General features: G+C 52.0%; 5 protein-coding genes and 1 non-coding gene across 6 annotated transcripts; 5 read left to right on the forward strand and 1 right to left on the reverse strand.

Annotated features, from left to right (window-relative positions):
- Positions 1-279: 279 nt before the first annotated feature.
- J4E79_001767 (uncharacterized protein) lies at positions 280-1,349 on the forward strand (the record flags this gene model as incomplete). Its single annotated transcript, XM_049350673.1, has 3 exons — positions 280-566; positions 619-986; positions 1,036-1,349. 3 exons carry the CDS (start codon positions 280-282, stop codon positions 1,347-1,349), a joined length of 969 nt encoding a protein of 322 aa, XP_049214512.1.
- Positions 1,350-1,603: 254 nt separating this feature from the next.
- On the forward strand, positions 1,604-2,293 carry J4E79_001768 (uncharacterized protein; the record flags this gene model as incomplete). Its single annotated transcript, XM_049350674.1, has 1 exon — positions 1,604-2,293. One exon carries the CDS (start codon positions 1,604-1,606, stop codon positions 2,291-2,293), a length of 690 nt encoding a protein of 229 aa, XP_049214513.1.
- A 229-nt stretch (positions 2,294-2,522) lies between these two features.
- Positions 2,523-3,873, forward strand: J4E79_001769 (uncharacterized protein; the record flags this gene model as incomplete). The annotated part of the gene is made up of 2 exons (XM_049350675.1): positions 2,523-3,116; positions 3,181-3,873. The coding sequence occupies 2 exons, from the start codon at positions 2,523-2,525 to the stop codon at positions 3,871-3,873; spliced, it is 1,287 nt and encodes a 428-aa protein (XP_049214514.1).
- A 1,405-nt stretch (positions 3,874-5,278) lies between these two features.
- On the forward strand, positions 5,279-6,634 carry J4E79_001770 (uncharacterized protein; the record flags this gene model as incomplete). Its single annotated transcript, XM_049350676.1, has 2 exons — positions 5,279-5,461; positions 5,513-6,634. The coding sequence occupies 2 exons, from the start codon at positions 5,279-5,281 to the stop codon at positions 6,632-6,634; spliced, it is 1,305 nt and encodes a 434-aa protein (XP_049214515.1).
- Positions 6,635-7,348: 714 nt separating this feature from the next.
- Positions 7,349-7,420, reverse strand: J4E79_001771. Its single transcript has one exon. It is a non-coding gene; the product is annotated as a tRNA-Ala (tRNA).
- A 1,128-nt stretch (positions 7,421-8,548) lies between these two features.
- On the forward strand, positions 8,549-10,618 carry J4E79_001772 (uncharacterized protein; the record flags this gene model as incomplete). Its single annotated transcript, XM_049350677.1, has 2 exons — positions 8,549-8,875; positions 8,924-10,618. 2 exons carry the CDS (start codon positions 8,549-8,551, stop codon positions 10,616-10,618), a joined length of 2,022 nt encoding a protein of 673 aa, XP_049214516.1.
- Positions 10,619-11,084: the final 466 nt, after the last annotated feature.

Genomic DNA, 11,084 nt, shown 5'->3' on the forward strand with positions numbered 1-11,084 from the left:
CTGGCGCAGCCTTCGGCACTGTAGCTCCTCGCGCTCATAGTACGTTTGAAAGCCGGTACAGCATGCCGCCAGACAGCTCTGACAAGGTCTCGCCTGATCCGCGGCTAGAGAGACGGCCATTGTCAACGGTATCGGTTCGGTTGGCTGCGGGCGGTAGAATTCAGTTACTATTTATTAAGCTCATGCCTCCCAGGCATGATGTCTATTCCGCACTACTTCCCCTTACTTGCCCTTTGATACCCTTTGTACCTTGATTCCCTATATAACCACACCTCCAAAATGGACCCAAACACACAGACAGCGCCTGAGGTTCAGGAGAATGGCTCGCACCGCTTCGACCCCAACTTCACCGACGCCGTCATCAACGCTATTGGACCAAATGTGCCAGACCGGACGCGTTTCGTCATGGGCAAGCTGATTAGACATCTTCACGACTTCATCCGCGAGGTCGAGCTGACCAACGAGGAGTGGTTTGAGGGTGTGCGATTTGTGAACTCCATTGGCAAGACCACAACAGCCACCAGGAACGAGGCGCATCGCATTTCAGATGTCCTAGGTGTAGAATCGTAAGTCGTCAAACCTTGAGCAAGTCCAAACGTCATACTAACTTCTACCCAGATTGGTCGACGAGATCGCACACAAGCACATCAACGAGTCTGGCGAGACACCCACCTCCTCCACAATCCTCGGCCCCTTCTGGTCACCACACTCGCCATTCCGCGACCTCGGCGACACCATCATCCGAAACCCGCATCCCGATGGCCAAACCACTCTCATGCACGGTGTAGTCATGGATCTCGACACCAAGAAGGGCATCCCCAACGCCGTCATCGACATCTGGCAAGCGAGCGCAAATGGAAAGTACGACTTCCAAGACCCCGAGAACCAGGAGCCCAACAACCTGCGCGGAAAGTTCACCACAAACGAAAAGGGCGAGTACTGGTACTACTGCTACAAGCCAACAGCGTACTCGCTGCCTACCGATGGTATGTTTTCTTCTGAAGATATTTTACGAGCAAGACTAACACACAACAGGCGCCGCTGGCCAACTCTTCAAGACTCTCGACCGCCACCCCTTCCGTCCCGCACACATCCATCTCATGGTTTCAGCCGAGAACTACAAGCCGCTCATCACACAATTATACCCCCGCGACGACCAATGGGTCTCGAACGACACTGTCTTTGCCGTCAAGGACGATCTGCTGCTAGACTTTGAACCTAGCAAGGACCCCAAGGCGAAGCTCGACTTGACATACAATGTTACACTTGCGCCAGCGGGTAAGAAGACAACTAGATTGGAAGGCATTCCCAGGTTACCGAATGTCTTTGATGAGCAGAGCAGATTGTAGATTAGTTCGTCTTTTGTGGTGTTGAACATGTATATATTTCATATGGTGAGATCTACTGAAAACTACGCATGAATGAATCTTTGATCGAACGATCTTTCAAAAACCTGATTTACTCACTCTTATCTGAACAACTAGCATTGCTCACCAGTGCCATGCCTCGCTATTCCGTATACCGGAAAGTATATCCGTGACAGTCCCTGCATATGCAAAAGAGTGATATATAGTCTCCCTCTTTCCCTGCTTCCTCACATCTAATGTTTCTCCGCCCACATCTAGCCAAGCTCATCCGCTCCCAAACTCGACCCATCACATCCACCATCCACGTACGGCCCCTCAGCACTACAACCCAGCCAAAGATGCGCGTCCCCTACGCCCCAAGCGAGCCCCCAAATGAAGAAGCCCGTCCAATCTACGAGCGCATCGCCGAGCGACGAAAGCCGCGCCCCCTCATCCCACTCGACCTGGCGCTGCTACACAACCCCGCGGTAGCAGACGGCTGGAACTCATTCATCGGCGCAATCCGCACGCAAACTAGTCTACCAGCCAATCTCAAAGAACTAGCCATCAGTCGCATCGCAGTGCTAAACCACGCAGTTCACGAGTGGGACGTGCATGCCGCTCTAGCATTGAAAGCAGGCGTGTCCAAAGAAGTACTTCAGACTATCTTTGATTTACCTGTTACAAAACATGGGATGGTGGAGAGGGAGGGGCTGTTGGGATTCAGCAAGGAGGAGTATGCGGTTATGGTTTATACGGATCAGATGACGGTGGGTGTGCAGGTGGAAGATATGGTTGCGGAGATGGTCAAGGGCGTGTTGGAGGATACCATGGTTGTGGAGTTGACGGCGACGGTTGCGGCGTATAATGCTGTGAGTAGGTTTCTGGTCGCGCTGGATGTGGGGGAGTGTAATGACAGGGCGATGAAGCGTGTCAAGGACCTTTGAGGGCTTGTTGGAGGTGTAGAGGCTTGTTGATAGATGGGAAGGGAGAGCGGAATTACGCCGCTTCCCTCTTCCCCGGACCCTGGTCCTCCGCAATCCATCAGTTAGGAAGGTGCCTCGGTCCATCAGCCGTCGCAAACCGAACTCCCAAGACGGTATTGTCAGACATCTCACCACTTTTCTTGACAAGTTTCCTCTAAACTTTCAATTTCCAGTTTACATCACAGTCAAAATGGCCTCCCTAGCCCCCCGCCTCTTCACACGCAGCATCCGGCAAACACGCGTCCCTCGCGCCGCCATCTCCTCCACAACAGTCCGCCACGCATCGACCAAGCACCCCAAAGCCTTCACACCCCCCTCGCAATCCGACCTCGACGAGCTCCGCGACTCAGTCCGCGACTTCGCCCAACGCGAGATCCCCGAAGACGTCGCCGCTCGCACAGACAAACAAAATGAGTTCCCCAACGAAATGTGGCAGAAGTTCGGCGAGGCGGGTTTCCTAGGCATAACCGCGGATGAGGAGTTCGGCGGACTGGCAATGGGCTACCAAGCCCACTGTGTCGTCATGGAGGAGCTGTCGCGGGCGAGCGGAAGCATAGGACTGAGTTACGCGGCACACAGCCAATTGTGCGTCAACCAGTTGATGTTGAACGGGAATGCAGAGCAGAAGAAGAAATACCTGCCTGGTTTGATCAGTGGGGAGAAGATTGGTGGGCTGGCTATGAGCGAGCATAGTGCTGGGAGTGATGTTGTTAGTATGAAGAGTACGGCGAAGGAGGTGGATGGTGGGTATCTGCTTAATGGCACCAAGATGTGGATTACAAACGTACGTTCCCTGTTATGCTCATATATGAGACTGCTAGGGAGATGTGCTAACAAGACATCTACAGGGCCCAGACGCACACGTAATAGTCGTCTACGCCAAAACCGAACCCAATGCCGCCTCCAAGGGCATCACAGCCTTCATCCTCGAGACCTCCACCCCCGGCTTTAGCGTCGCGAACAAACTAGACAAGCTGGGTATGCGCGGCTCCAACACTGGCGAACTTGTCTTCGAGAACGTCTTCGTCCCCAAGGAAAATGTCCTCGGCGAGATCAACCGCGGCGTCCGCGTCTTGATGGAGGGCCTGGATCTCGAACGCCTTGTACTCTCAGCGGGACCGCTGGGTCTCATGCAGGCCTCGCTTGATAACGTCCTTCCTTACACACACCAGCGGAAGCAGTTCGGTACGCCGATCGCGCATAATCAGCTTGTGCAGGGGAAGCTGGCGGATATGTACACGAAATATCGTGCTAGTCAGGCGTTCACATACAGTGTTGCCCGCGCTGTGGATGAGTCGCATGCTAGTCCCGATATCAAGACACAAGACTGCGCAGGCGCCATCCTGTATGCGGCAGAGAGGGCGAGCGAGGTCGCGGCTGATGCCGTGCAGTTGATGGGCGGCATGGGATACATGAACGAAGTGCCCGTTGGTAGGATACTTAGGGATGCCAAGTTGTATGAGATCGGTGCTGGAACGAGTGAGGTGAGGAGAATGGTTATTGGGCGGGCGTTTAACAAGGAGTGGAAGCAGGAGATATGAACGCTAAAAGGGTAACGAAATCAATTGCATGAGAAACAAAAGTTAAAGGTTACTTCTGAACAGAAACTCTTGCCAAATGCGACAAAGCGTCTTACTAAGTAAAGACCCCTAGAGTTCTTTCTTGCTTCCGCACCCCCAATTCCATTGTCTTCGCATCAAACCAGCACCTCACGGCCATCAACAAAGCAGTACAAGAGGCTTTGACGTTATTTGTCGAAATGGAAATGCGATTTCACTTGAGCGCAGACTTGCGCAGTCTGTTTTGCAAATCCTCACATAATCCTCCCTAACATACCAAGGCACCCAGCACAATCTGCATGCAATGGCAAATCCTCCGCGCCCATGGGTCGATAATGTCAACGGTTTTGACACATACGGAAGTATAGATGCCGATGATACAACACTCTATAATAACCTCCCCGACGATCCGACGAGAAATGCGTTTCTTGCACTGATGCGATGGCTACTCCAAATAAGGGGCAGAGACCTTCCCCGAGGATGCCCAGGAAGAAAGGTCGTAGCACAGTGGAATAAGAAGAGGAGATATTGGGAGAAGAAAAGACCCCTTGGTCAACCTGCGGCGACGGCAGTTGCACCAGGCGCTGCTCCGCTGGTCGCTCTACCACCCCCTCTACCTATTCCACCGCCCCCAGTATTGCCAGTAGCAGGACCACCCGCATTACCGGAGGCCGACGACAATGATGCGTCCGCGGCGTCATCGGAAGTCTCGAGCGGCGAGCGCTCGCCTACCTTTTTTCTTCAGAATAACCCTGAACGCAAACGCTTCTTAGCTCCTACAGCAGGTCAGAGAAAAGCCTTCTACAATCATGATAACGGTCGTTGGAAGTTTGCAATGACTTTGCACCAAACCCGGCTCGACGATGGTAAGCGGCGTTTTAGCCAGGGATCGATGCCTCGCAAGTCCGTCTACTTATGTGTTCGAACCAACAGTACTGGTGAAATTGAAGAGGTGAGTCAAATACAAAAAGCACATCCAGATGGCTCTTCTGAACTATTTTAGCGCATTACAGTGAAATGTCTAGAGGCAATAACAGACACAGAAAGGCAAGCTGCAGAACATGAGATCCTTATGAACAAGAGAATTAGTAGCCTCCACTGTTCTCACATGATCGCGTATCATGGCAGCAGCCACCGAAAATCCACTAAGAGATTCCGCAATCGCCCTGATGACCAAGTGTCAGAGCGAGACCTGTATAACATATACACGTCGTTTGCCGATCTTGGGACCCTTGCACGCGTCCATCGGGGACATGCAAATACTCCCCAAAAAGCTGTACCCGAGCACTTCATTTGGTACTTTCTTAGCCAAGCGACCGATGCACTATTAGCTCTGCAGTCTGGTACCTGTTCATCACCGAATGCTGAACCCCAAAATCAAGACGAGATGTGGCGGCCAATTGTGCACTCCGACATCAAAGATGCCAACATATTCCTACGGTCCAATAACGATGGGTACCCTGCATATCCAGATGTCGTTGTATCTGATTTTGATGTTGCTTTTGAGCAAGACAATCCGCGAGATGTTGACAACAGACGGTATCAGGGCACTCCTGGAATGCAGCCACCAGTAAGTACTGAAAAATTCATCACGACGGAGGCATTGCTCATATACAATCAGGAACGAGAAAACACCACGCAAATTAGACACGACTGGAAACCGGCTTACTGGGATGTTTCGGAGAAGTCGGATGTCTGGAGCCTGGCTATGACAGCCTGGGCACTGATGGTGGCTCATAAAGATTCTGAAGAAACCTTCTACAAACGAGCCAAAGACAGAACCGACAATTGGTATTCCAACGAGAAACTGAGGGAAGGAAACGTCGGCAAAGATGGCGTTTTCCCAACAATGTTGGAAGATCTTCCCAAAGAATACAGCGTGCGTCTCTGTAAGCTCGTCTCGTCCTGTCTGCGATATCATCCCAAGAGACGTCCGTCTCTAGATCGTCTGCGACAGGATATCGATCGCAACCTCTCCAAGTTGGACAGAATGTACGGCGACGAAATACACAAGCCGGTAGACGCTATCGCTCAAGACTTTAAACTCGAATTTAGCAAAGATGACAGCAACGAGTGGGCGCTGTATGCTCCTGGCAAGGAACATGTGTCGTTCCGAAAACGTCGGAAGCGAGCAAATACTGGCGCTCTTGATGGGAAGTTAACTGACTTAGTTGCTTCTTGGAAATCCAAGACCAGAGATGCTCAATCGAGTGCAGTGGCCCAAGGTCACGTACTAGATCTCGTCGACGGCATCGTCAACAGCTCACCGGACGATGAGGTTAAAGCGCTACGAGAACACGAACCTCATTTGATCGCTTGGCGCTTCCTCTTTTCAAGTATGCGCAAACGAACTTCCTCTGAAGCCAGCGTCTACAACGCTACGCAGAATACCGAGGAAGTTCTACGTGAAACTTTCCAGAGCGACACCAAAAGGGCAGTACTTGCGAAGCTTCGTGGTACGATCGTTCCCATCGCTATCCGGACCGCTGAGTCAGACGCACAGGAGGGCGCTGATGATACCACTGATATCAAGAGTTTCGACACATTAAAACACGCGATAGAATGGGGAGTGGTGCTTTTGGATATCGGTGGAGAGCCCGGAACTCCGAGGTTGCGTGAGAAGACGGAGATGCATCGTGGCATGCTTGATTTCCTCTTTGATCAACCATTTGACCTGTTCCCACCGGGGAAGTCAGGCGCAGATGAGGCAGATGCCGATGATTCAGAGTTTTCTCAGTCGTGATAACTATGTTCGCTTCCGCTCGGATCGTTTGTAGCTAGTGGTGCGGCGATGCTGAGGATGCGTCTTCCTCTCCTTTGTTGAGCGCCATACGTAGCATTAACAAAGCTTTGAACACTGACCCGCCACTAGGTTCGCCAGATCATATAGCGATTGCTGTCTTCAGACATGCGGTCGAGTGGGGACAGAATTTGCTGCGAGCGAAGGGTGAACTAAGACTGTCTTTGCGAGATCGTACTTTGTTGCACAGGAGTGTGTACAATCACATCTTCCCTGATTCGGAGCTGCGGAGAGACTCAAAATTAGACCTATGGGGTTATTTGCTAAGTAGGAGTGTCGTAATTATGTTGAAGTCCACACACTCCTGTTGCATGTGCTCAAACCGATGCGCTACACTGATCGATCACGCTGGTCAGTATGCAGCTGGTGTCGCATATCTTTTACCACGGGGTTGTTGGAGAAGCGCGATTTTGTGATGCTGCCTGCGACCACCACACGCCCAAAGTCCATGAAACAATTACCAAATAAGAACATGGTCAAACTATAGCAGCAGACATGAGCACAGGAGTGAATTTATGAGCAAAGAAGCTGCATCATCTGCGTAGAATGACGGGTCGTGATGCCCATCTTACTAAAAATTCCCCAAAAATTCCCAAATCTTCACCACACCGTCCTACTCCTTCCGCTGTCTAGGGACTGCACAGCAGCGCAAAAAGATGGACTTGCAGGGAATCGAACCCTGGACCACTCCCATGCTAAGGGAGTATTATACCACTAAACCACAAGCCCGGTTTTGCTCTTCTGCCAAGAGGACAGCCGAATTCACCGTCGCCCAAACGGGCGATGAGCGGTGATCGGTGATCGGTGATTGATGAAAAGTCGCCAAATTGTAACGTTTATATCGTTATATCGCGGCTCGACGCCCTGAGTGAGCGAGGTTTGATAAAAATTCGTGTTACGGGCCAGTGACATTTTACCCCCACTCAATCGACTTAGCCGTTCTCGCCGAAAACACCATGCAAGTTTGTGGGGCTGACTCGCGAATTATGCCGCCAGTCAAAGCTGCATCTTTCATTGGGATACATAATTCACGCGAATATTTCACTCGTTCTCGTCATCACTTATGGGGCAGTTTCTTATCCCTTTGCTAAAGACTTGTACAATTACTCACGCACAAGAAAAGCTCAGGGTAATCCTCGGATACGTCACATTTGGTTGTAGGTAGGCTCATTGCAGAGGTTCAACGTCCAGATATTGGTAGGTTGAAGGTGAAAGATACAACGCCATCGCAAGAGAAGGCCTTCCTACCCTCCTTGCATCCAGTTTTGCTCTATATGACCACATCATGGCGCTGCGTAATTCATAGCGACGTATCATTAATGCCAGATAGTTAGTTGATTTTAGTGTTGGTATTGAACCTTCGAAATACCCTTCCAAAACTGTGCAGAATGAGTACCTAGGTAAAGGTCAAGACCGGAGCGTTGTGCAAAAATACTTCTAATAGAAGACGATAGACATAGTGGTCGAAGCTGACTTCAGCGCTCCGATGATACAGGAAGGTCGAGATGGGATCTTTCATGTGCTCGCGGCGGCTGCAAAGGTGAACATCCTCAATGAAGCTGTCTAGTGCGTACGGAGCAAGTCCCCGCTGGAACTATACGCCATAAACCTTTCAATAACATACAGAACAGTAGCACCTTTGTGTACACCGTGGTCGTGATTGCAGTTGAACATGTGTTCGTACCTAGGTAGCAGCCGAGTACCGCGCTAACCGCTTACGACGACATCTTGGCAGTCGCGCGGTCCCAACGCGCCAAAGATTCCAGACATCAACCAACCCCAGCTTTCGCGCCCGCTGCATCACCACCCAAACCCACCCGACCGACGCGGCAATCCCGTCGCATCATCTCCGCCATCATGTACGGCATGAACCAAGCCTACCATGCCCCCGACCCGAGTGCGCAGGTGCCGAATCACCTCCTGCCCCATGTGCACCTGATATCCTCGTACCGCTTCCCTACTCTCCCGGGCCTCCAAGCTCCGCAAGCCCTCGAGTACCTCATCAAAGGCCCCCAAATCGTGCGCGACACGTCCCCCGTCGCGTGGACCTACCTTGCAGCCCCTCCCCAAGATGGCACTGTCATCCTCACATGGCAGCCCCCGCGCATGGGCACCATGTTCGCCTCGGACGGCATGGTTTGGGCTGATGCTGAGACCGCATACGATATGAACGTGCGCGGATACGTATGTATACCAAGGCGTCATTTGCGCGCAATGCCTAACACCATATAGACTCTTCAAGTCCTTGTCCACAACAGTGGCTACCACTACCCCGGCGAACCATATGCCGTGCACGCGCGCCATCGCTATCGAATCGCCGCAGGCCCTGGAAACATCGATCCCAATCTCTGGCTTGTGCACTACAAGCCCGCAGATCCACAAAGCAGAATGCCCGCCGCCCAAATACCCGTCCCACGAGAGGTCCAGGCTCAGTTCCAGATGCGCGCTCAACTACAGCAAGCTGGACCGTTGATGCGCAAGGAATTCATGCTGGTCGACCAGGCAAATTGGCCAAAAGTCGAGTTTGGACATCAGGCGATGAGGGGCCCTCAGCCACAGGGCTACAACCCCATGTACCCAGGCAGGCAATATCCTGCACAACCTCCGCCAGCCAAACGCCAGCGCTTGCCGACACAACCTCAACCCCGTCAACCCGCTGCAGGCGTGCTAGCGCCGGACAACACTCTCGAAGAGGAGGAGAACGCGACACAAGATGCTTTCGATTTCCTCACTCCGCGCGAGATTAGCTTGTCGCGTTACAAGCAACATCACGAGTGGATGGAGGAGATCTTCTCGTCACCGTACGCTGTTGGAAAGATCGCGCCGATTGATCTAGGCCTAGGCCTCATGGGCGAGCTTGCTCCGCTTACTGCTGGTATCTTGGACGTCCCAGGAGCTGAGAATGTGGAGCCAGGAAAGGACAACTACCAGATCAAAAACTACTACAAGCTGGACGCAGACCAACTCAAGGACTTCGAGAAGCGTGTAGCAGAGTACACGAAGAACGAGCAGGCTGAGATTGACAAGATGAAGGCCGAGCACGCGAAGAAGGTGGCACAGTTGAAGCGCACCAGGACCTACATCAAAGCCGAACGCCGACTACGAGATCTATCTCGCTCCACCGAGAGCGACGGTGATGACGCAAACCCGGTCGAAGGAGTTGTACAAGATTTGGAAAAGTCGCTGGGTGTTAAGTTTGATGAGAAGAAGGCGGTTGTCTGTGTAGACAAGGGTGGTTTTATTGAAGTACAACAGCCCTCCCCTCCAAAAGCGCAGATGAACGGGAACGGAGCCCAACAGCAAGCGAACGGCACATCGAATGGCATGAACAACCAGGGCTCAATGGAAGATAACTCTGCCGCGAACCTCTTGGATCAATATGGGTCGGGATCACTTTCTGGCACACCTATCGGCAACATGTCCTTGCCTAGACTATCGCAACCACCGAGTCAATCGCAGTCCGCCACCGGTACACCCAATGTACCACACGGCAACATGAACCAGTCGTCGGCATTCGATCAACAGGATACAAGCCTTGATGTAGGAGCCGATCTTTTGGATCTTGATGTAGAAATGTCCGGCATGGCGGGTGCAGGAGACAAGACTGATGACTGGACGATGAACGACCAGTCAGGCAATGCACAACAGCCGACCGGCGGTGTCCAGCAGCCAAACATGAGCAACAACCAGCGCCCGAACAATGTTGGCGGGATGCCTCAATCCAACATCGACGCTGATGCAGGCAGCATGTTCGACACCGCCGACTTTGGAAGCTTCGACAACATTGATAGTGCTGGAGACGCTCTGGCCGACTATGGACACGATGACAACCTGGGCTTGGACCTTGTCGATGATTCGGCGTTCGGCGATGCTTTTCACGGGACTGAAATGCATCACGACGAGACTGGTGAGGGTGACCACGCATAGTATGCGTACGCGAATATGGATTTGAAGCTGGACTAGCCGGTGTCCTGGTGTGTTGAGTACTATTCTAGTGGCTGTACTATTACGTTTTGTATGACTTGGAGTCGACGGCGTCTCTTTGCATATCCATGGCTTACCATCAGCCTGAAAGTTTTCATATACACAATTTTAGAGGCGATATTCTCTTGCTAAATTTGCAACTCAGTTCATGGCTGAAGCCACACCGAAACTTGAATAGGAAGGTGCAACGTTGTGTTTGGCCAATGTGGTCTGTGTCGTCAGCAATGTGTCGCAACATGGCGGTGTTGAAATTACGACTAGCGTGGTGTACAGCTAACCCGCAGCCATCTAACGCCGCATTAACAGACTAGGTGGATAGGTCTGGTTTGGCTATTCATTTGCGAGCATGTTGCAGAGATTCTAATCGCGAAGCCGCTTGCCATATATGCCGTCTACAATGAACAAGATG

The sequence above is a fragment of the Alternaria viburni genome, assembly GCF_023758015.1.
Source record: "Alternaria viburni strain BMP 2772 chromosome Unknown scaffold_3, whole genome shotgun sequence".
Lineage (NCBI taxonomy): Eukaryota > Fungi > Ascomycota > Dothideomycetes > Pleosporales > Pleosporaceae > Alternaria > Alternaria viburni.